Raw genomic sequence first — 26,826 nt, forward strand, 5'->3', positions numbered from 1 at the left:
AGCTTAAAATGATAGTTGCGAAAGCCCAAGTTAAGCCTCTCAATAAAGACAGAAACTTCTTTCAAATAAGGCCAAACTGAGCAGGATATGATGGGTTGATTGACTGAATTAAAGAGCAACTAGATGCCATTGAAAGATTTTAATTAAGGATATGTTATTATGTAATGACCGTCTGAAATGTCTTAGAGCAGGCGTGGACTGATTTTCATTCTTTTAAGTACAAATATTTTCTAGATAGCGAGGTCTCAGTGTTAAACCAAACAAATAAATTCTTTGCCTCCATTAAGCTTACATTTTTATCAGGGGAAGACACATGAAAGAATAAGTACATAGAGAGATGGTGATGGGTGTTATACATTACAGTGAAACAGGATAAGGGACTAGGTAGTGCAGAGGGTAAGAGTTGTTTCAAATAGAGGGACGGTGGAAGTCCTCTCTCAACTTGTCAGCAGAGATTGGAAAAAATAAGGTGGAGAAAGAGAGATGTCTAGGGAAGAGCATTGTAGGAAGATGGGACTGAGGTACAAAAGGCCTACTTCAGCAAGTGTGAGGAGGAGCAAGAAAGTCTGTGGGCTTGCAGCATGATAAGGGAGAGAGAGATAAATGAGTTCATATGGGGGGGTGAGGAAAGCAGAAGATACAGATAATTTTAAGGATGGTTTTTATACTGAGTAGGATGGGAAGGTTATCAAATGGTTCTCAGCAGAAGAATGACTGGATCACTCTGGCTGCTATGTTAAAAATATACTAAAAAAAGAAAAAAAAATCTTAGGAGAGACACTGATAAAAACAAACAAGCACTCCCCCCATAAATAAAAATATATTGAAGACAGTCCAGAATGGGAAATGGCCAAATTATGGGAACTCTATGGCTATAATCCAAGGGAGAAAGGACGATGGCTAGAAGTGAGGTAGTGAATAGCATCAGAAATGGGGAAACATGGGAACAAAGGAAGTCTTTTTCTGCTGCAGGGGCCTGAAGAAAATAAGACATAAAGCTTGATTGAGTGAGAAGATATCTTTGGCTTTGCTCTTTCTCTTTGCTCTTTCTCATTTAATCTACCAGCAAATCCTGGTCCTCTTTGCTCTTCTCATCTAATCTATCAGCAAATCTTGCCAGCCTACTTTCAAAATATATGTTGAACTCATTATTATTATTATTATTTTTAACATAGTACCTTAGAAAGATCTTACAATCTAAATCAGCAGATAAGATGAGGCCCATTTGCCTTTCCTGGGACACATTCTTAATTCATTTTCTCAGTTAATCTTCACAACAACTGAATTCCACAGATATGGACACTGAAACTCAAAGAGATTAAAAACTCTTGGAGGCTCACATGGCTAACTATGTGATGCCAGAACCCACAACTAATGTCTGTTTCAATCCAAAGGTCATGTGTTTCCACTAAGGATCAGAGGGTAAGTGAAAGGATTTGGAGGCTGGAAAGTAAGGAATGTAGGGACTAAAAGTAGATTCTCAGTCTTTGCAACAAACCATGAGCTTTTAATACTGAAAATTTAAAGATGTGTCAAGAATGGAGAGTTGAACTAGGAATAAAAATTTGAAAATTATGGACAATGCTTGTAATTGCAACAATGGAGATCAAAATAAAGAATCAATATCTAATGAATTAAGGACGTTAGAGAATCCGTGAAGGCTCTACTGATGACATTAGCTCCTATGGTATTGAAGTGAACCAGCTGGCCAGATGCCATGAACTTCCATAACAATAACCTAGTACCCATGTGCAAGATCACAGAAAATGGGAATGGAGATGAACAACGGAGGCATAGAAAAATAGCAAGAACCTGAGGATGGCTTGGGCAAAAATTTAGCCTTATTTTGAGTGAGAATTTCCAGAAAGTGAAATTACTTGTCACTTTCATGATTTACTAGAGTCCATGAAGTTTGTCTGTTTCATCAAATATTCAAGAAACCTGATTTCTGTTCTTATTGGTGAAACTCTATGCATGCCATACTTCCGTTTTGTTTTGTTTTGTCAATTGCATATGCATGCTTTCTAAAGGAGACTTTTCTTATCACCTCCACCAGACAGACTTCACAATATTTTCTTCTCATGTATTGAAAACCTTGAGACCTGTCTCATTATTCCCCTTTACCCCTAAACCTACCAACTTCCTAACAGATTTCAGTATCTATGTAGATGTCCTGTACAGCAATCATTTTGGGCCATTTCTTAAAAATAGACTTTACTCTTTAAAGAAGTTGTAGGTTTACTGGAAAATTGAGCATAAAGTTTTAACATACCACTCCCTGTCTCTGGTATGCTTCTCCCTGAGCAGATTTTTGGTTTTTTTGTTTGTTAATTTGTTTTGTTTTGTTTTCTTTTGTTCTGTTATCAGCATCTTGCTTTAGTGTGGTACATTTGTTACAACTGATTTATCCAATACCATTATTGGATAAATCCAATTGCATTATTAGCTGAAGTCTATAGTTTACACTGAGGTGCACTCTTTCTATGGTTTTGGCAAATAACGTCATGGATCTACGACTACAGTATTATATAAAACAGTTTCACAGTTCTAAAAGTCCCAGTGCTCCATCCCTTTGTCCTTCCTCTTGCCCCATTTTGGCCATTTTAAACTGCAATTCCTTTTGTCTCCTCTAATATTCTGCCGTTATCTAGAAGGCCAGCTCTGCATTTTATCCCTAGAACTACTAGATTTGATTCTCTGGTTACCTATGTCCATTCTACTAACTCTTTTATATTTTCAGTTATACTTTATCTGGTTTTCAACCTCATCTTGACATTCTGATTAATTTTTCCAAAATTTCATCCTGGTCTATCTCCCTAGTCATGACCATGCTTCCTTGAATATTTTGCTTTCCTTTCATCTCACTCCTTGCCAAGTTTATCCACCATCTCTCAACCTTGATATGGATGTTTTAATCTTCTCTGCATTAAAGAAAGTCATGCTTGTTTAGCCACATTGCTCTTACACTTGGGCATTTAATCCTGGCTAAAGGAAGTCACACTATTGTTTAGACACACATCACTGCTAGTCTTAGCAGCAATGAAAAGTGTTAGTCTTACATAAAAATTTGCTCAATCCTCAGCAACACTGATCCATCCTTTTATCTATTTTGATTTAGCAGTCACTATCACTTCCCTATTTCAAAGCCTCCCACTTTCTTGTAGACTATTTCATAATACTTGTCCCCATTACTGTCAACAGACTTCATCTCCTATTGTTATCAAGACATTTGAAGTGATGAGATATGATCTTTCTCAAGCTCCCAACCCCTTGTCTGTAAATTTAAGTACTACCAGACACATTCTTAAAATGTGTTTTTCAGTATCAAAGAAACATCTTTACCCCATTAAAAGCAATTCTCAGTCTAAGCTTTTATTCTATTTTCTGTGGGATCTTTCACATATTAACTTCCTTTTCTTATATTAAATTCTCATTCTTTATTTTTCTATCTCAGTTTATAATTATATTCAGGTTTATCTTAATCCAAAAACAAACCAGCAAAAACCCCACCTAAACCAGTGACTTTCGAACTATTATCTCTTTCTTTTTATCCCCACCCAAACATTCTAGAAGAGTGTTATATACGCATGTTGCTTCCACTTTTTCACTTCCAAATTTTTCCATCTTTTTGGCAGTCTGGTTTCTACCCCCACTCCTGCTACAAAAAGAGTTGTGGCTTAGGTCATCAATGACTTCCAAAGAGCCAAGCTAGTAGACATTTGACAGTCCTTATGGCTTAGAAATTTTTGACATTGCTAGTCATAGCTTATTATTTTTTTATGCTCGCTTAGCCTAACTGACCTCTTCTCCCGTGGTTTGGTCATGCTTCTCTGAATTATTTATTTATTTCTTTTGTCCCCTTCATTAACACTTCTTTTTCCATCAGTTCTTAAGTGGTAGTCTTCTTCAGGGTTTCATCCTAAAATCAGTTTAGTAATCTTACTGTATGATTTCTTCTTTGCAATCTCATGCATTTTCATGCTGTCAGCTACCACTCATAGGCTTAGGGACTCCTAAATATATGCCTCTTTTTGGGCCATTTTGGTGGGGTTCAGAGTCCTCTCTATCTGTGAATATTCCACAAACATTCAACTCATCCTATCCTTGCTTTGAGTGCTATAAAGGCCTCCTTAATCTTGGCTTGCTCTCTGTGCTATTTCTCACCTTTCTGTCTTTGCTTATGCTCCTCTGTCAGTAGATATCCCATGCTTTTTCACCTGGATGATACAACTTATTACCCTGTCATGAGTATACACATCTCTTCCTTTAGGAAGTTTACCTCTACTTTATTGTGATGGCTTCCATAGTGTTCTGTGCATGCCTCTAACGTTGAGCTTTACTGCACTGTATTGTAGTTATGTTTAATGTCTATGTTTCCCATTAGGCTAAGAGGGCCGTAAGGGCAAGAACCATGTTCTATGTATCTTTATGTCTCTAGTGCCTAACTTACTACATAGAATATGGAGACCACCAGTGAAACATGTTTATTATAGATGCTTTTATCTTATTCACACTTGCATTCCTCCATTGTACCTTGACTAAGGCATTAATATTTTTAATTGGCATATGTTTAAAAATATTTATAAAGCAACCATATAAATATATGTTTTGAATGCATTGATGAATTAAAATAACTGTGATAGAAATGTCGTTACCTTTTAAGACTAAAGAACTGCAAAACTTCACATCAACCATTTAAAATGAGGAAACCTCTATAGCGCAGTGCCGATTATTTCTTCTGTTCAGTCTTGGGGGCACTTTCTTCCTCAGGAAATGACATTATTGGCACTGTAATCACTAAATAGTGTCTACTCTTACTATCAATTTCAATATTATATCTACCTTTGAAAATTTCTTTATGCTTGTGAAACTATGAAAGGTGGAAAATGGACAAAAAAGCCCAGTATTGGTCCGGAAATTTAGAAATGGGAAATAAGATTCTAAATAGGGCTATTTTAACTTTGCAACATTACTGTAATTAGTTGCATGCTAAGTATAAATATTTCATCCCAATTTTACAGATCTATAATTTACTCTACTTGCTCTTCCTTCTGTTCTGTTTCCTGAGTTCTGGCTTTATTCCATTGTTATATCTATTTTCCTTGGGGGTGAAATTCCTGCCATATAATATAACACTTGATATTAGTTAGGGTGAAGAAATATCAAACTTTTTTCTTCATATAACCTCCAAAGGAATTTTCAAACTATGTACCTCTCCATGTTTATAATTGACATATTACATTTACATTTATTTAGACAACTGCAAAGTGTGCAGTTTCTAGACAGAATTGGTCATATCTCTGTTTCTCTCAACCCCACCCCTTCCGTTTTTACTCTGCTATGTACTGTGAGCCTTACATGGATGGAAATCTGTACACTACTTTTTCCAGGCTTCTCTGCCATCTGGACTCTTCTTCATTTCCACCAGAGTGAAGCCGCTGAGGATGTCAAAAAGAAGAAAGAGCAGAGCCTTCTGTTTTAAATGGTTATTTCAGTGGCTGTAGCAGCAGTGGCAGGAGATGATCCCTGACTCTGGCATCTGAGGCAGAGGCAGCATCTTTGTGGTGGCCCCGGTTAAGGCCTGTGTATCTTCTTTGGGAGATACAGTCAACTGGACCATTAGTGACTCCCGATACCTTGATTATTCTTCTTCTGTTTTGTTCTTCTATTCCTTCTAATGTCTTTGTGATCAATCCCTGTGTTTGATCTCTTCTCTTGGCAATTTCAGGAGTGGTTTTGTTTTCCTAACCAGACACTGACTTAAGTGTGTTCTGTTATAAATATTAAAAATTTAAAATAAAATCGTCAAGTGCTTCCTAAAAATGTATTCAACTATCATAGCAATTTAAACCATCACTTTACTCTAATAGGAGAAACATTTCCATCATTTTTAAGAATTTTTGAACTCTATATTCCATTCTACCTTCACAAAAGTTTTATCCAAATATAATATAAATGCATGTCTAAAAGTCTTTTCTGGATCACCAAACTATATTTTTTGGAACAAAAATATGTATGCAAATTAAATTTAAAATCTCAAATAACCTGTGACCAGAAATTTCAGGTGTAAAACATTTCTTCTGAGTTGAGTCATCATTATATTTGTATGCAATATATTGATTCATGGGCCATAAAACTGGAACTTTATGACATTGATATAGCTTTTTTTTTTTTAATTAATTTGACTATCCCATGAGTCAGTATTAATTATGGTTCGGATAAAGTAAGGGTGAGCATTATGCTATATATTTTCATTTTATAGAAACCTTGTCCAAATGAATGAATAAAAGAAAATGGAAGGAGTATTTTGTTTTGTTTTGTTTTTAGCAATGCCATTCAATTCCTTGAAATTCTTTCTTGTTATACATGGAAAATCACTGTGATCTCTTCATCAAAAAAAAATTCTTTTTAATGATCTAGCATTTGACAACTTAAGTTTTTCGCTCTTTTACTATTGTTTTTAATTTTTTTTAGATAAAATCATCTGCCCTATAAAGGGATGTAGTGTCACCAGAGTTTCTATTGTGTCTTAGTTTGGTGCATAAGAGAATATTTATACCTAGAGCCACATGTCATAAAAAGATTTTGTATGCATGAAAGATATGTCCTTATTTTATAAAGTAAGAGAGGGGTGATTATATAAAGGATAAGGGAAATAAGAAACACCAAGGTCATGTTTTCAGGTAGATGATTTTTAGGAAAGATTACTTATAGAAATTGAGAATATGGAAATTTATTTCCTGCCATGCTACCTCTATCAGTTTGCCCCTTAAAAAGTCTTCTAGTACAGTACAGGTAAGGTATGAACCTAAATAATAGAATACCCAGCTGTTTTCCTAATTTTTTTTGGTATTTCTATCTTAAACTTTATATATTTATTATTTCATATGTAATTTTATCTCCAGTTTTTGTAATTTTGTTCTTCACTTTTAAGCCAGAAGAAAATAATTTATCAGTCACATTAACTCACCTTAACAATTCCTCCTGTTCTGATCAGAACATATCTCTCAATTTTCTATTTTACACTGAAACATCTTTTGGCCAGACCTGAGTTCTCATAAATTTTAAGAGTATATTAATTATAGAAAGTTATAAAACTAGTAAGGTGGATGAGAAGTAGACTGCCAAATTCTTAGTTTTAGTTGTTGTTGTTTCTTCATTTGTTTTGTTTTTAAGTTTCTACATATAAATGAAATCACATGGTATTTGTCTTTTTCTGACTTATTTCACTTAGCGTAATACCCTCTAGGCCCATCCATGTTATCAGAAATGGTAATATCTCATTTTTTTTAAGGCTGAAAAATATTCCATTGTGTATATATACCACATCTTCTTTATCCATACATCTATTGATGGACGCTTAGGTTGTTTCCATGTCTTGGCTATTGTAAATATTGTTGCAATAAATATAGGGGTGCATATATCTTTCTAAATTAATGTTTTCAGTTTCTCTTTAAAAAAATATTTTATTTATTTATTTGAGAGAGAGAGTGCATGAGTAAGGGGAGGGACAGAGGAACAGGGAAAAACGGACTTCCTGCTGAGCAGGGAGCCTGACACAGAGCTCCATTCCAGGATTCTGAGATCATGACCTGAGCTGAAGGCAGACGTTTAACTGACTGAACCACCCAGCTGACTCAATGTTTTCATTTTCTTTAGGTAAGTACCCAGTGGTGGAATTATTGGATCATATGATATTTCTATTTTTATTCTTCAAAGAACTGCCATACTGTTTTCCACAGCAGCTGCTCCAATCTACATTCCCACCAACAGCATACAAGTGTTTCTTTTTTTCCACATCCTCACCAATGTTTGTTGTATCTTCACTTTTTGATACCAGCCATCAATGTGAGGAACATTCTTAGTTTTTAAAACAGACTTCAAATATATATTTATGGGATTATGTGCTTTCTCTGGCTGTATGTTCCTCTCTAAAAGTTATGTTATGTACTGAACCCCTGACTTCTGATTTTAATGGAAAGTCCCTTTAACATGAGATCAACCCAACTCTGAAACATGAGTGCCACCTCTCGAAAAATGAAATACCTCAGACACTTTCCATGTTTCTTGTTTGACTCTTTTTTTAATGTGATAGTCTGTCCATAGTCATCGTGACAGACTCCAAGAAGAATTCTTTTAATTTTGGTTTTCTCTTAGGAAGATAGACAATTAAGAGGACCTATGCAGTTCAACCTATGTTCTTTAAGGGTCAACTGTGTTTACTGTTATTTGAAATATACTTAGATTCATGAAAAATGTCTACACTAGCAGAAAATTTATAACAGTAATATACTCATTTTTGTGGAGCTCTGTTATAACATTATTATGCCATTTCATCAGTGCTATTTTGCTTTACAGGGGTAAATAACCCTGAAGAAAATTTCAGTATGATGAATCTTATTGGATAATCTAAATCTCCTTATGATATTTTACTGATTATAATTTGTATAATTGAATTCATATTTTTAATTTTTGAAAATTAGAGCTTACATTTCTATTAATAATATAATAAAGTTAAGCAAAATGTTATGTACCCTCAACATCTTGGCAGTCATTCTATAATGTTGACTGTTCTTTCCTCCTTAAGATATCTTCCCTTGGCTTTCATAACACCACATTTTCTCCATTTTTTTCCTATCTTTGCCTTCTCCAACAAACTTTTAGGTAGACTTATTCTTCTGCATCTGAGAAATATCTAAATATTTCTCAGAGCTTGTTCAGAATGGTCAAATATCTCTGTGAATAAAATAAAAATATAGTTGCAATAAACAGAGTTACAACTTTTCTGGCTAAAAATTATATGTCAGTTGCTTTCTTTAAGCCTAATTTTTTGCTTTCTAAAAGGACTGCACTGAACTTTAAGTTATCATACAGTAATGACATGCCCTTACATGAAAATGAAGACAATTAAATTGAATGTAAATGAAGACTAGCATACTATTGCTTATGTGTGGTTGTTATGTAATAAATTCTTAAAGTGTTTAAAGTTATACTTTTAAGTAATCTTTACATTAACATTCTTGTATTCCTCACTTCAAAGATGAGAAAGCAAGTCTTAAGAATGTAACTAACTGGAATAAGCCCACAAGTCTAAAAATATCGACAATATTAGACTAATTCTCATGCTTTTTTATTATCAATTTGCATAGCAAATGAAGTTTGTTAGAAAAATAGCTCATTAAGAATTTTATCCATTCTCTATAAATCAATTTTTATATTGCTTTTTAATAATGCCTGTGCTTTTCTTTATCCTTTGTTTTAACATTGTTGCTTATCTGGGTTCAGATCAGGTAGGACCTCTCAGAGATACAAAGGCAGAATACAAAAGGTTTGTGGGTTTTTAAAAGAGGAATATAAGATAAATTATCATAGTTTTAGTAAGAGAGGAATGAGAATTGATCATTCCCTCTTTCCTTCTGAAAATATTGATATTAATGTTTTTCAAATAAGATTCCATGTGTAATTGATTTAATAAATAAAACAAACTCAGGAAGATTTTAAAGGATATAAAAATCACATTATCATTCTTACCACTACCTTCAAAGCATTTTATTTTTTTCTCTTCCCCATGTCTTGGAAACAACTTATTCAGACCTTTTAGCTCTCTGAATATGTTTAAGTATTTCAGAAATAATTCCAGTTCTGGCAATGATCAGATAGTTTTTACTGAACTAACCCACAAAGAATAACAATTGTAAATTCTGTATCAAATTTAAAAACATAAATTAAAAAGACTGGAAATAAACCAAAGGAAGGAAGAAACTGAAGGGTATCTGACTCTTGAAAAATGGTAATTGCATTAGGTGAGATCCACTTTTATACGGTTTATTTATTGAAGACCCACCTCAGTTTAGAAGACAAGAGGTACCGGAGCTCAAACAGAAAGTCAGTGTCTTATAAGATTTAAGTGTCAGGAGATGGAGTCTGAGGCAGCCAGGGTGGCCAGAAATTAAAAACAAATCACAGACAGGAGGGAGTCATGGAAGAATGAGCCAAAAATTTGTGAATAAGCTTCCCTCAAGTCCTTGGTTGACTCCTAAACTGCACATGCATGAGGATAACTTTTTAAAAAATCAGCAGAAAGCAACAACCAGAAGACTAAAAGAGCTGAACAAAGATTATAATTACTGCTTATGACAGGGAAGATAGAGATAAAATTTTGAGTCCCTCTAAGTCACAAGGGTTTGATGAAAACCACAGGCTTTTCATAGAAACTCCAGAAGGCTATGCTTAAGAACATAAGGATTGCTAAAACCAATTGATTTTCCCCCAAAACTAAAGAAAATAAAAAAGACCTGACTTAACAACATGTAAAATCAAAGCTCCACAAGTTCAGGGGAAACCTATAATAACTAGCTATTAAAACAAAAATCAGTCCTCTTCATAGTATGCAATCTCAGAGACATAATCTCAAATGTTCATAATGTATCAACCACAATGGTCAGTATTCAATCAAATGTGACAAAACAGAAAATGAGAAGAATTAGAAAAATGTGATCTACAGTTAATAGAAAAAGCAGTGAACATAAGTCTATCTGGAGATGGCAAAGATGTTGAAACTGTAGCAGATAAGGACTTTGAAACACCTGTTATCAGTATGGTGAAGGATTTACAAGAAAAGATGATCATAAAAAGATATGGAGTCTCAGAAGAGAAATGGAAATCATTTTTAAAAAACTGAAATTCTAGGTCTGGAAAATAAGCTACCTAAAATAAAAAAGGTTACCACATGAACTTAGCAGAAAATTGGAGACTGCAGAAGAAAGAATCAGTAAGCTCGAAAGCAGATCAAGATAAACAATTTAAAGTAAAAGAGTAAAAATATTTCAAGAAATTAAATAACACCTCAGTAACTTAGAGACAATATTAAGAGGTTCAACATGAATATTCTCTAAGCTTTAAAGAGAGAGGAGGAAGGGAAAAGCATAGAAAAAATAACTATAGAAAAATTGCCAACATTTACTAGATTATATGAAACTTATTTCGGAAACTCAGTGAATCCCTAGGAGTATAAATACAAGGAAAGCCACATGCAGGCAGATCATAGTTACACATCAAAATATCAAAAATGAAAAAAAAATTTGTAAAAAAGCCAGCCCACACTAAAAAAAGGAACAAAAATACAAATGATATCTGACTTCTGGCAATATATGGCAAAAAGACTATAGAAAGACACCTTTAAAATGTTTAACATTGAGAAAAACTGTTAACTCAGTTTTATACATACTAAAAATATAATTCAGAACTGAAGGCAATACAGACATTTTAAAGGTTAAAAAAAAAGGGTGAAAGACACTATAGGACTACACTTCAAGACATTCCAAAGGAAGTTCTTCTGAAGTAAATGATGGCAGGTGAGTGAACAGAAATGTAGAACTAACTGAAAAACCTTAGAAACAATGGATAAATGGTTAAATACCAGAAACTTTTTTTCTCTTTATATTTATAAAAGAGAACTGAAAGTTTAAGTTAAAAAACTTTTACATTTTACTCTGGAGTTCTGAAATAATGATTATTATGACCACAATAGCATAAAGGATAGGGTGGTATAAATGAAATTATATTGTTACAAATTTATACATTTTAAAAAATGTGAAGTGGTATGATATTACACTAGATAGAATGTGATAAAAATACATATTGTAATCTCTATACTAACCACACAAAGAGAAATACAAAGAGATACAGTAAAAAGTCAAAAGAGGAAATAAAGTCAAATATGAAAAATATTCAATTAACCAAAAGAGAAGCAAAAAAAGGAAGAACAGTGAGAAAAATGGGACATACATAAATCAAATAGTGAATTACAAACCTGAACCCAACTATTCAAAAATTAATCAGGAAGACATAATAATTATAAATGTGTGAGCACCTAATAACAGATTCAAAAAAAAAATGAAGCAAAATCTGACAGAAATAGAGATAAACAAATAAAGAAGCTTAAGCACTCTTTGAAAAATCAAAGAACAAGGAGAAATATAGCAGTAAGGATAGATCTACCTTACTTAGATCCTGAAACTAAATGATTAGCCCCTAATTATTTTTTTTTGCAAATAACATTGCATTTTAAAAGAAAACAATAATATGAATTGTGTTTGTAAATTACATTGTGACTTCAGTGTGTATCATATACTGACAAAATGTTTCGAGTGTAAATTTGGCAAAAGTAAAGCCTTTTGTAGATACTTTTATATAAAGTATTTTAAAATGTAGCTTTATTTTTCTCATCAGTTTTTCTCTGCACAGAGTTCATAAAATAGTACTGGCTGCAAGTTTTGTACTCAACATTACCACTTAATCCTCTGCCTTGCACTTATTTTATATGAAATAAGCTTCTAGGAGTTACAGTTCAGTCATTGGTGATGGTCAGATAGGTAGATAGATAAATAAATGCTTACCTTAAAGACTAGTTCTCCTACCAAGCCATTCCATGTCCCATCTTCTTGTGGGCTTCCATACTTGTGATCCGGTGCAACATAAATTTCATAGTTAAAACCCAGGTAGTTAGATAAGGCATCCAAAACATCAATGGAGAAGCCTTGGTATTTCTTCGGCTTACCCAAGACATTTTCAGAGACCATTACAAAAGGTTCTTCCTAAATGGAAATAAGAGAAATCCTTGATGTCAATCTACAGTGCTCCCTGAAACCAAAAATTAATTCTTCAAAGAGTTTTGCTTATACACAGCCTAAAAATTGCTTTTGAACTTTGAAAGAATTAACTAAGAAATATAACTTATGTGTTATTGATGTGTCATAGTATTGAAAATGTTTAATCACTTAATTTCTTTTCATTTCTCATTTAATTACTACTATAACAAAAATTAGATGAAAGTGACTATAAAACTTCAGGGACCATGAATTCATTTTTCTTGTCACTCTAGGACCAATCTACAATTCAGCAATAATAAAATTATATTTAAGAAACCATAAATTTTTTGTATCCTGAAGCATTTGTTATCTATATGTCAAAAATATGTAAAATAATATTTTAACAGATAAACTCTACATAAACTCTCTGAAAAGAACAAAAAATTCTAAGAATGTATAGTTTAATGAAAATTTATAACATAACATTTACTTGGTATTATTTGATAAATAATTTTGAAATGTAGATATAACCACATATTTCATTGAAAAAACAGCTTCTCTATCATTGCTATGAAAAATCCACTTAAGTTTTTGGCAAACCATGTAATTTAGTAAATTTAGCAAATGGGTTTCTGTTTCTACGTCTTTTACCATTTTGGGTTTTTGTCCTCTTACAATTAACAAATAAGCTACTTTCACTTTTTAAAACACCTGATATTAAGGAAGCTCAATTGGTTTGAAACATGCTGGCAGACTATAGAAAATTAGAAAATCTACTCCTAAATTTCTTAAATTTGTTCAGAAACCTTTTAGAACAGTCATATTTACAGATAACCTCTCAGAACAGTAATATTTACAGATAACCATACACACACACACACACACACACACACACACACACACAGATTTTAACCTGCTTGGAGGGCTATATGTTTATCTAGCCCTCTGGGCAGGTTAAAATCTATTCTGGGTTTAAGTCAGAAAACCCAAAGACTTTATCCTTGGATCATTTTTCTTTAGAGACTCACATATGAACCTTCATTGAGATGTAAAATAATACTGTACTTTGGCTTTTAATCAAAGATCCAAAGTAAGTGTCTTATAAAATCACTGCATCTATTATAAAAATATTGCCCACTGTAACATCCAGTTTTCCCCTAAAAATACCATGAGATGAATTTTTGGATTTTTCAGAGCCAAGAGGGTTTCATTTTGTGCCCACTTCTAAATAATTAAAATAAGATAACTAATTATCTTGGTATCCCTTTTTACTTTGGACACCCAGAAAATCAGTTCTAAGTTTGAAACTTATCTATAACTATGTTGATTTTGTGGTATTTGTAATATTTTTAAAATTTTGGTTTTCTAAACTAGTGACACTTTCTCTTTTAAAAAATGTGGTCTTGGTCAACTGTTTTTATCTTACCTCAGAGTAAAATAAATCAATAAATAAATAGATAAAGGAGGTGACTGCTATTTGCTCCCCAGTAGTTGTTTTCTTCTCACTAATTATATATACGTATATACATATGCATATGTATATCTCTCTCTATCTATCTATCTATCTATCTATCTATCATCTATCTTTTTATATTAGCACCTGAGAAAAAAGACAATCTATAGTCTCCTTTTAGGCAAGGTGAGACCATGTGACTAATTCTGACCAATGGAATGTAAGCAGGTGTTTTGTGCAATTGTTCTTTCATCTTTCCTCTTTTTTTTTTTTCCAGCTGGAATGAGCACATAATTTCTGGGGCTCTGGTAACTGTTTTAAAGCACACAGAGTAGAAAAATAAAATAGAAGAAGTCTTTGCCCTTGAGATGTGAAATGCCATACCAGACTCTAACTTTCTAGGATTCTAGAACATAAGAAAAAAAGAAATTTCAGTTTTTTTTGTTGTCAAGCTCCTGATTGTTTTTCCATTACAACACTATTTGATGCTAATGAACACTGATAGATCAGTAGGAGAGAGGTTTTGGGAATCAATAAAAATTTCAAGTAATACTGATTTGTTTAATCTAAATGATGTCAAATGAGAGAAAAGTAAAAATTCAATCAATCCTTTAATATTATGTATAAAATATAGAACATCTTGATGATTCTAAATATTTATGTATTTTAAAATGTATAGTAATCTTTCAGATAATTGTCAGAATTTGTTACCAAACATTCAGTTATACAGACAAAACACAGACCTAGCCAACGACTATGCAATGCAATGTACAAATACTCTGAAGTAGGCCATGAGGTCATTAGAATCAGAATGAATTAAATAAACTCCAAAAAGAAGATCATATTCAGAAGCATGCCAATAAGATTAGGAAATTCTGGAATTTTAGAGTTAGAATTAGTCTGCATTTTAAACATTTATTTATTGACAAACCAAAGTATAGATGATTCATAAGAGATCTTATTTGATTGATTCCTTTACCAGTAATTTTGGATCATATATATTCTCTATTTACCCATGGTCTTCAAAATCTAATAAATCTTTAAAGTTAAACAGCAATTTAATAAACAGAAAGCTGAATACTACTCTTCAGGATGATACTTAAACAATTAAGAGTACTAATTAAATGTATTGCAAAACTAAAAGATCTGGCAAAATATTATCCCAATGTATGCTTTGATATGAAATATTGTTTTTTAATTTTTACTCCTATCTCATTAAAACAGTTGTTGAATATGCTAAATTATATTTCCTTAATATGCTAAATTTTCCTCTCAAAATTATTTTTAATTCCAATATTATAAGTAAATACCCAGGCAAATGGATCCTTTCAAAGTTTTGTTGCCGAAGTCTGGTTCCAGAAAAATCAGCTAGAATTCATTAAAGGTCTAGAGTAAAAATGGCTATCCTAATGGTTCTTTTACAGAAGATTGATGAATTATTAATGAACATGGTCTTCAAATTTTACAACCCAAATAAACTTTTATTATATCCTATCACTTCTTTTCTGAATAGATGTTTTTAGACTTTGTTTTTAAGCTCTTTAACAGATTAGGATCACTATTTGTACATCTTACCTCAGAGCAGTTATGCTTTATGAGGAAAATCAGCCAATACATTGGACTGATAGTCCAATAGAAATTAGATTGAAGGTCTAGGACTTAACAGTAGAAAAAATACTTTCCCTTCCCTATAGCAATAATGAACGTGGTTGAATCACTTTTATCTACGTATCTATGTCCAAAATTTATTCATTCACTGACTTACCTATTTAACATGAATTGAGCATCTACAGCATCAAATTACTACACTCAGTCTAGTGGGTGTAGTACCCACTATACTTGATACTGTAGAAAGTCATGGCCACCACTTCCAAAATAATCAGTTTGGAAAAAGCCACATACTCAAAAAATATAACATAAAACAAAAGCAACATACACTGTAACTATTACACACAAAACACCAGAGAAACACAACAGAAAGTATTACCAAAAAAAAGAAAAGAAAAGAAAAGGAAACCTTCATTTTGGGAGTTACTGGCAATGGACTATTTTAACAGATAAGAAAAATTAGGAAGAAAAATTTCAACTCAAGATCACACAGAAGGTTACAGAACAGGAAGTCATAATAAATCATTTTACTTCAACTCCATCTCTTTGGACCTTAAATTTTTCAACCCTTGGATTAAAACTTAGGTCTTAATAATTTGTCTCAAATTTTAATGCAACTTAAAGTGGTATGAAACTGGAAGAGATTCCAGATGCATGCCAGAAAATAAATAAATAAATCAATCCATAGTACTCTCTGGAGAAAATATCTGCATTTTAGGTCTTACATTATTCCTTTAAGTAATTGTTTAAACAATGTTCAAAACAGAAGTCAAAGATACTATGTAAAAGGAAATTCTATTTCACATATACAAATGTGGAAATAATATACAAAAGAAATAGATCTTTCAAGAACTCTGATACTAAAATTTTCAGATCCATATTATAAAAATTATGTTACCATACTAGAACAAATCGACAAGAGACAAATTCACGGGAAATTGGAAAGCACATGAAGTGTCATTGCACAATCTGAAAAGAACTAAACAGAAATTTAAGAAGCAGTTAAGAGAATGTCTGAAGTTAAGAATTTAATAACTGAGTTAATCAGAAGGTTAGAAACAGATGAAGAGAGAATTAGTGACTTGTAATACTTCAGAATTAATACCCATAGTGCAATGGAATAAACAACTAGAAAATCTCAAAGCAAAAGTAAAGAGATGAGAAGCAGAAAGAGAAATAGTCTGATAATCTCAAATATTGCTAAGGATATGAAGAAACAGGAGTTGTCATTCACTATTGTTGGATGTTCAAATTGGTTCAATACTTTAGAAAGTGTCTTGACATATCCAGCAGAGAATGGAGATATTTACAGGCAAATTAGTTTTGCCTGTTTTTGAGTGTTACATAAATATTTATCTAGCATGAAGATATGTACAGCAATGTTCCAACAATTTTACTCCTTGGGTATGAACACTTAAGAGAATCCTGGGCACCAAAATGTATACCCAAGAATGTTTATAACAACACTGTACATAATAGCGCAAATCTGGGAATAATAAAAATCCAAATGTCCATCAATGTGGAAAAGATAAATCTCCTGTGGTATATAGATCCAATATGGATCCAATGTATATGGTTCCAATGTAACCACATTAATCCAATGTGGTATATGGATCCAACATAATGTAATCCAATGTAATGGATCCAATGTAACACTAAACAGCTTAAAATTTAAGAACCTGGAGCTATACACAGTAGCACAAATGGACTTTTAAAAGAATAATGTTGATGGGACGCCTGGGTGGCTCAGAGGGTTGGGCCTCTGCCTTCGGTTCAGGTCATGATCTCAGGGTCCTGGGATCAAGTCCCACGTCGGGCTCTCTGCTCAGCAGGGAGCCTGCTTCCTCCTCTCTCTCTGCCTGCTGCTCTGCCTACTTGTGATCTCTCTCTGTCCATGAATAAATAAAAATCTTAAAAAAAAAAAAGAATAATGTTGGGTGAAAAAAAACAATACTTGAAGAAAACAGTCTGATTCCATTTTTTAACATTCATAAACAGGTAAAGTTAATTGTGTATTTAAGGATTTACATGCAGGTGGAGATACAATAAAGAAAATGAGCGAAGTGATCACGTCTGGGTGATTAGCTCTGAGACGCTGGGAGGATATCATCAGAAAGATGCACAAGGAAAGTTGGCTTCTGTGATAATGATAGCCTTCTATTTTTTGATCTGGACAGTGGTTGCCTGGTTGTTATTTTATTTTTTATTAACTAATGGTCTGAGCTTTTTTCTGTATGGAAGTAATATTGCAATATAAACAAAAATAAAGAAAAAGTATGTTAAGTGAGACCAGATAATTGAGGGCATTGAAGCCATATGAAGATTTTGCCTTTTATTTGGAAAGGAGCTGGAAATTTGTGGAAGGTAAACAGCCTGATGAGAAAGTAATTTTGAGAACAACATATAGAATGACTTGTGGCAGAAGCAAGGTCTAGGGGTCCTTTGCAACAATGCAGATGAATGACAGGAGATTATAGTCTGTGCCTATTTAACGTATATTTCCAAAGTGTATACAGGTGGCTTTGAGTCTCGTATTATAATGATGGCGGGTTGGGGAGGAGGTTGGGGGAGGAGGGTAGAAATGATAAAATCCTGCCTTTAAAATTCATTTTCCAGCAATTAGTTTCAAAGAGTATTAATAAAACTGAGCTTAAGCCGGTGAAAACCTGTCCACCTATCAAGAGAAAATAAATTGCAGATTTCAATTTGCTGATCATTTGGATGACAGATTCTCTAAGCACAATTTGCAGCAACTGGAATAAACAAAGCTTTCACAGAATGCCTGTAGTTTATCAATCTAAGCACATTAGCATGAGGATCCACAGACCTGCTTGTAGAGAAGAGAATTTCTGTGGTTTGATAATTTTCATATTAGCAGGGATTTATTCACATCACTTGTTGGGTTATTAGATAATAACTTCATAATTCTGAATTTGTATTCAGTCACTTAAAAAATCTCATGCTAATTGCTTAGCTGATTTACAACACTGTTTGCCACTTGCAGATTTTGTAGTTAATTCCCATATTTTAATAACTATGCAATATTGTTTGCTAGTGATAGAGTTGGAAAAAAGCATCTGACATTGCTGATAGTTTCAAGCGACAAGCTCTATTGCCAAGGCTTTCCGAGAGCTGTTTAGGGGTTTTAATATGCACAATGTCACAGAACACCAGGATGGCCAAAACTAGGAATGAGTCACTAGAAATTCCTTACAATTCTGCTCACACGTGCAGCTCAAAGACATTAAAAAGGGAACAGGAATATTTCTTAATGGCCTGCTTAAAAAAATTTTTTTTCCTCATAAAACATGCATCTGGCTGAAGCAAACAAGAGTTGCTTTATGCACGGTGTGAGCTTATATTTTGCTTAGGGATGACACATTCCACTTTGATATGGGCAAAACTAATGACCACCGTTCTCCTTGGAAAGGCATCATTATTTTTTATAGACCACATAAGAACATTTGAAACTTCTCTAAGTTACAAAGGCTAATGGTATGGAATTTGTTATTAAAAACATATCGAGATACCAGGATAGTAAAACAAACGTGAACAACCTCTACAGAGGAATAAATAATCTGGGTAGTGTAAAGGAAAAGAATGTTTGAGTTGTGTGGAGAGAAGAAAAGCGGTCACGGGGCTATGCAATGAAAATATCTTTAAAAAAGCTCTTGCAATAAAAACTTATAGAGGAGCAAATATTTAGAAAATATCACACTAACATATCTTTCAAAATCCTTGCAAAGTATTTTTTATCATGCAACATTCAGGTTACAAATCATAGAAGTAACTTTAAGAAGCAATCCTAGGGATCCTTGGGTGGCTCAGTCAGTTAAGTGCCTGCCTTCTGCTCAAGTCATGATCCCAGGATCCTGGGATCAAGCCTCACATCAGGGCTCCCTGCTCAGCAGGGAGTCTGCTTCTCCCTCTCCGTCTGCCTGCCACTCCACCAGCTTGTGCTCTCTCTGTCGAATAAATAAAATCTTAAAAAAAAAAAAGCCATCTTAACTTCCTAAAACCATATCTTATTATTTCTGATCCTATTCTGTAAATAATTAAATGACAAAAAGTACTTTAAATTAACATGAAGTTAAGGCTATTAGTATGCAAAGTAATTCATTTTAAAAAATAATGTATTTGATTTTATACATTGCTTTCAAATCCTGAAATGGTTACATCTTAGTGACTTGTAGGCTAAATGAAGAGTGACAAAAGGAAACCAAAAAGTGTTCATTTCTAAAACAAATATAGAATGTGGTAACGGAATACAAGGTTACCAAGGACAATATGCAATCACAAAAATCCTAAGTACATTAATTCTCATTTATTGATTTTCCCTAGCCTGCACTTGAAAATACGTTTTAGGAGCCTAAGATTTTATGGACCAAATGATTATCATATACAAACTTAGAAATACCAGGCTCTCAATTTACTTTCTGACCACAAGATATTATTTTTTGTTTGTTTGTTTGGCCCAAATCTTCATTATTTTGCTCAACTTAACACCTATGTGAATACCCACATGCAAGAGTCAATTCTATTCTATAAGCATTGTTAAAAGTTTACTAGGTGCAGAGTACTTCATAAGCACAGTTATCCCAAAAAAAGGTATCAAGAACATGTTTTGAGATCTAGCATATTGCAACTGCAAGAAGTGAGTGGCTATACCAAACATAAGAAATCTATAAAAATATTAAACTGAAGGACTTGGTAACATTAGACTTCAGAATGATGATATTTACAAACTCTCTCGTTGATATATCATGTTCCTGTTAAAATATTGCCGAGAACAGTAATATTAATAAATGTCAGCCAAACCTTATAAGACTCTTTTTTCCATCAGGATATAAGAGCATTTAATAAATGCAGACTAACACTAATTAAATACCAGAATATAATGAAAGCCATATAAAATTAAACTTGGAATGTTTATGACTAGTGTTTTTTTTTTGTTTTGTTTTGTTTTTTGTTTTTTGAAAGAGAGAGAAAGCATGAGAGTGAGCAGGATTATGGAGAGGGGCAGAGAGAGAATCTTAATCAGGCACACCCAGCATGGAGCCCGATGGAGGGGTCGATCTTACAACCCTGAGATCATGACCTGAGCTGAAATCAAGAGTCAGATGCTTTAACTAACTGAGCTATTCAGGCATCCCTGACAAGTGGTATTTTTAACCAAAATAATATTACTTACAGAAACATAGCAGAAATTCATATTTTTTAAGTCATTCAAAAGAGTGTTAATGCTGGGCTTTATTTAAGAATGTGCTAGTGAATAAGCAAACAAGAAACAGACATCTCTATCCTTCTAGGCCTACAAAATAAGAGGAGCAATAGACATTAAATAAAGTAAGTATTATATATTTATGTCAGGTGGTGATAAGTACTGTAGGGGAAAATGAACTAAATAATGAGAACAAAAAGCATGTGAGAAAAGGCAGTACCTTCAATCATGAAGAGCCTCTGTAGAAAGAGCATTCCAGACTGAAAAAAGAGTAAGTGCAAATGCGTCAGGCAGGTGTTTCTCTGCCACGTGGGAGAGAAGAGGGACACTGGTATGGCAGGAACCCAGGGAGCTAGAGTCAGATAGGGAATGTTTGAGAAGTAATGGGTGGGTGCCAGATGGAGCCTAAACAGAGCTTTTAAACTTGTAATGACTTGAGCTGTTAATTCCACTGAGACAGACAGCCTGATGGGTTCCAGGCAGGGGAGGGACATGATCTAATATGTTTAACAGTTTACTGGACAGTTGACATCTACTATTGATGAAAGATTGGAAGGAATAAGACAGAAGCTAGGAGATCAGTTACAAGTCCTTTGTAGTAAACCAGAATTGAGCTGATCATAACTTGGTAGGAAAATGGATTTGATGAGAAATAATTGGATTCTCAGTAGCTCTTGAAGGTAGAGCTAATGGGATTCATGGTTATACTGAATGTGAGGTTTTAAGTTTTTAGTGAGAAGCGATGTAATGCTATGCCATACATCCTAGAGAACCTCAGTAGAGACATCAGTCTTCAGAAGAAGATGGACTTCTGAGACTCTCCTTGAAGGTTTTTTACTTGGGGTATGTATCACAATTCTATTAATGGAATTAAAATTTTCTTTTTCTTTAAAATATTTTATTTATCTATTTGAGAGAGAGCAACAGAAAGTGCACAAGCAGGTGGGGGGGTGGCAGCAGAGGCAGACAGAGAAGCAGACTCCCCACTGAGCAGGGAGCCTGACATGGAACTCGATTCCAGGACTCATGACCTGAGCCAAGGGTAGACACTTAACTAACTGTGTCACCCAGGTGCCCAGGAATTAAAACTCTCAATCAATAGACTTCAAGGTGAATGTTCAATATGGAATCAAAGGTAGTGTTTTGTAAAAACCTACAGTACTGAATACAAAATTAATACACATTCAAATTTAATAGAAGAAAGCATGAAAATGTGTACTTTCTTTTTTTTTCCCCTGCATATTTGTGACTCATATAATCAGTTAAAAGGGAAATTATATTTATTGGAAGCAACGGCAATCATTAAAATTATCATTTTTTTTTAAGATTTTATTTATTTAAGGAGAGAGAGAGTGTGAGAAGGGGGAGGGTCAGAGGGAGAAGCAGACTCCCCAAGGAGCAGGGAGCCCAATGCAGGACTCGATCCTGGGACTCCAAGATCATGACCTGAGCCAAAGGCAGTCGCTTAACCAACTGAGCCACCCAGGCACCCCTATCATCATCTTTAAGATTAAATTTTAAAGGGGCAAAATTCAATAGCAAACACTGAGAGTGAACTATTTATTTTTGTTCTCTTAACACACCTTTGGAAAATACAAAAATTAAAATAAGATGAGTTATTTTATTTATTGCTCATCAGACTGGCAAAGATTAAAAAGAATGTTAATGTTTACTAACAAGCATGTGAAGAAACAGGCTTTCTTATACACCACTTATGTGAGCTAAAATTGCAACAGCTTTTCAAGAAAACAAATTCACAGTAGGAAAGCAAATGTCTCAAATTTTCATATTATTTCTTCTGGTAATTTTACATAAGAGGGTAATCATAAATAAGCACAAGTATATATCTAAAAAATGTTCATTACAACTTCTGCAGTGAGAACTTGAAAACAAAGGAAATGCTCAACAATTACAGACGTTTTTTAAAAAAGTATCTGCATGATCAATGACCACACAGCACATTCAGTCATCAACCTTAGAGTCTCCTTGCCCTGGCACCTAGCCCTCTGCTCAGAGTTGGGTTGCAAGTTGTTTTCTTAAACCAAGAATAACATTTTTTACGTTTGGGATTGGTTTGTTTTTGTTAGTCTTCTAGGAGATTAAAAATATCACTTTAAAAGTGTTGTTTTCCTTTCCATTCCCATATATTTCAGTGAATGGGAAAGAAAAATGTTGAGTTTCAGTTGGCATGTTGGGCATTATATAAAAGGGTGGATAAATTAATGGAAGTCTGAAGCAAGCATAAAGATAATTCATCAAGTAGATGGGGGAAATATTGATCACATTTGCTGTATAAAAACTATTTACATTAAGAATGTTCATTCATATATTGCTAAATAGGAAGGAAATGTACAAAACTACTTGTGAGTGTGTGTGTCTTAATTCATGTTATAACAAGTCACCATGAACTATGTGGCTTAAACAATACTTATTTTGCACAGTTCTGGGGGCTAGGAAGTCTGAGAACAAGATGTCAGTAGATTTAGTGCATAATGAGGGGTTTGGTTGCCCCACCTCATTTGGCAGAGACCAGAGAGATCATCATTCTTCTGTCTCTTCTCATGCCCTACTTGCTCTCAAAGGCCTCACCTAAAAATACCATCACATTGGGAATTAAGCTCACATGAATTTTCAGTCCATAGCAATGTCTGGTTTAAAATTTGAAAAATAATGATAGTAATAATAGCAGCAAAGGTCTGTATACAAATTACTACATGCTGGGCATTTTTCAAATGCTTTTTGTATATTTATGCCCAATAGGCCTGTGAATTTAGAATCATAATTATCTCCATCATTATGAGTAAAGTAATTTCGTTTTGTTTAGTTAGTAAGTGACAGACACCAAAATTTTAGTAAGTTTGTGATGGAGGAATTACAAATGATTTGTTATTTTTCCTTTTTCACATTTTCTAAGTTTTTGGTACTGAATATTTAATACTGCAACACTTGTTTGATACATCAGTCTAAAGTATGAGGGGGAGGCCAGGGTTAGAAATAAAAATTTGTTTGTAGTTTTCAAGAAAGTAAATGAAGTCATTTAGGTTTAAAGAGCTAAAAATGGAATTCCTGAAGAAGACACTCCAGTGAAAGAGGTAGAAGAACAGAGAGGTCAGAAGAGAAACAGCAGAAGACACTGCTAGAGGACTCAAGAGAGGGCAGAGCTTCAAGGAGTAAGTTGGCAGTGGTTTCTAACATAGGTAATAGGTACAGAAAGTTTATAAAACCTGAAAATGTCCATCTCATTTGTCAAGTATGAGATCATGACGACATTTTGAAAAGCACTTTCTTTGGAGAAGTCAAGATAGAAACCCAATTTCAGTGGTTGGAGAATAAAAAAAATGAAGTAGACACAAAACTAGCCTCAGACACTGACATGAGAAATAATTAGTAGAATAAAGGGAGTTCAAGGTCAAAGAATGTTTTTTTTTACTCAAAACATACTTCAGGTGAAGGGAAGAAGCAAATAAAAAATACCAACAATAATAATGAGGCCCGTGCTCATTCTTATCACTTGACATTCATCACCTCACGTAGTTCTTGGAATGCTCCAGTGTTGTTATTGCCATTTTATAAATAAGAGAACTGAAATTTGGAATAGGATAAATAAATAATGTGCCTGTGTTCACAAACTAGTGAGAAAGATTGAAATTTGAATCCAGTGTTGTCTGATACTAAAGTCTGTATTTTTAACTATTAATTTAGCCTGCCTTTATCTGTATTTGGGTGCATTCACATGCTTAATGGGTGGGGAATGAGGAGCATAAACTACGTGGCAGATACCAGAAAAAACCAAAAAAACAAAAACTTGGTCTTTTAACGACATGGTGGTGTCTCAATCAGTCAATCAATCTCTCTCTCTCTCATTCCCTTTCTGCACTCTAAAATTCCTTTTTATTTCTAAAGTAATTTAAAAGTTCTTCTTCTGATTCACACTTTAACTTTAGTCAGCATATTGATGGGATCACAGTTTTAGCACAAAGATTATTTTAAAGTGAAAACATTTAAAAACTTATTTGAACTTCCCTTATCTGACTAAAGCAGAGCCTTCTGAAAGTGTAAATGCCACTTATCCTACTCCAAGGGAGTTTCCAGCAAATTCCAGGAAGGAGACTTCTCATTCCCTGTAGCATTAAACAAACAATAGACCCTTCCAAACTTTCCTTTTGGAAGCCCTAACCCATTGTTATTCTGCCTATTGCACATTAATGCACAAGCTCTCAAGCGTTGGAACCTAAGAGGGTAGAGGAAAAGTTTTTCTCCCAATAGTCCCAAGCTTTTTTTCTGAATAAAGATGGTATCTTCCTTAAAAGGAAATCTGGAGAGAACAAGACACCTAATAATTTCACTAAGCCCTCTCTACACCCTCTGTGGAAAATGCACTCACTATTTCAGCCACTGGCCTGCCCGATCTAAGGTTTTAAGAATAAGGTGACAGGTTCTCTATTTCTAGTGAACTGAATGCTTTCTGAAGGATGTACCTTTTCTTTTGATCTTATTAGGAAGCACAGTGGGAAACGTAAAAGAAAAGATCTCCTGTTTAGAGGGCAGAAACCTAACAGTAGAAAGCAGAAAGGTGCTGATATTTAAAAGCAAAAAGCAAATCTGTGGGGATTTACAAAATGTAGAGAAGTCTGAACTTTTAGCTACAAAGACAATATTCTATGTTTCACAAATTAATAAGCATATAAAGAAGATTACCTGAAATGTTATTAAAATTAATAATAAGGCATATAAAAATGACCTCTGTGCCACCTCTTACCAGGACTATGGATATGAACTACAGTTTTGAATTAATTATGGGGATACAAATAAGGAATTAGAGGTAGGTTCTGATAATTTACTGGAACATGTAAAGATGCAGAAAAATTTTTTTTCATTGCTATATTTGATAGCATAATAAATCAGAAAACTTAGCCTATACCAGCCCTAACACCTCCTCTCTGTGGGATCCTCCATTGGATGGAGCAAAAGTCACTTAAGAATGTCAAAAAATAACATTGGTCCCATTTATTCTTGCATTCCTCAAGGAGATACTCTAGCTGTGTTCCCAAATCTAATACTATGTGTGTTAAAATACATCTTAGTTCTTGGAGTTGATAACCAAAGGTCATTCTTAAAATTTGAAAGGACTAATAAAACAAAAGTGAGATATTCTTCAAACTTTGTTCTTGATGAGTGATCACTTTTTTATTCTCCTGATTTTTAAAAAGTAAAGGACCTTGCTTTCAAATGCTAATCGGTTGCTTCTTTATTCCCCCAGAGACTTCAGACCATTCTGCTTCAAATCTTCATTTTCTTGAGTGCTTTATTGACCATGGTCTTGGAGATTACATGTAGTTCAGAACAACATACAGCTTGTTATTTTTAACTGAACTGTGGAGCACACTACTGTACATAAGAATCAATGGGGAAAAATAGTTTGAACAGTCCATTTTCCCATTTCAAATTATCATGGTATTAGCAATGGTTAAAAATAAAAGAGAGACAGAGAAAAAAAAACAAAAACAAAAACAAAACTTAAAATCTACCCAAGAAAAAAATCCTTAAAAAATATAATGTTCGTTTTCTCCCACTAATGTCCATCACCCAGAGAACCTGAAATTCCTTTCTAAAAGATTTTAAACATGCAAGAATCACAAATTCTGTGCAGTTTCCAACATGATCACCTTTTTTTTTTCCAGGTTAAAATAATTAGTACACAGTTTACATGGAGATGCTGTAAAACGACACCTTACAACCCAAACCTCTTTGTATTTTAACTGATCATTAAAAAACCCAAGGGGTGTATTCTGAATCAGTATGCATTTGCCTTCCTTTCCTTGACCAACTTTTCCATTTCTGGGGCCTCCATGCAGTATGGTGATTCTCTCCTTGGCTGACTCCTACCTCCCTAGAGAGAGCTGAATTTTAGTAGCTGTTGTGTTCTAGAAGCTGACAGATGAATAAGCTAGTCC

General features: G+C 33.7%; 1 protein-coding gene across 5 annotated transcripts in view; it reads right to left on the reverse strand.

Moving 5' to 3' along the window:
• The window catches only part of GRID2 (glutamate ionotropic receptor delta type subunit 2), a 1,456,428-nt gene that overhangs the window by 323,775 nt on the left and 1,105,827 nt on the right, over positions 1-26,826 (reverse strand). For all 5 annotated transcript variants that reach the window (XM_032861590.1, XM_032861599.1, XM_032861608.1 and 2 more), the window contains one exon: positions 12,399-12,596. In XM_032861590.1, coding sequence (XP_032717481.1) covers positions 12,399-12,596 — 198 coding nt within the window. The remainder of the gene's footprint in view (positions 1-12,398; positions 12,597-26,826) is intronic.

The sequence above is a fragment of the Lontra canadensis genome, unplaced genomic scaffold (assembly GCF_010015895.1).
Source record: "Lontra canadensis isolate GAN:19392208 unplaced genomic scaffold, GSC_riverotter_1.0 scaffold1, whole genome shotgun sequence".
NCBI lineage: Eukaryota > Metazoa > Chordata > Mammalia > Carnivora > Mustelidae > Lontra > Lontra canadensis.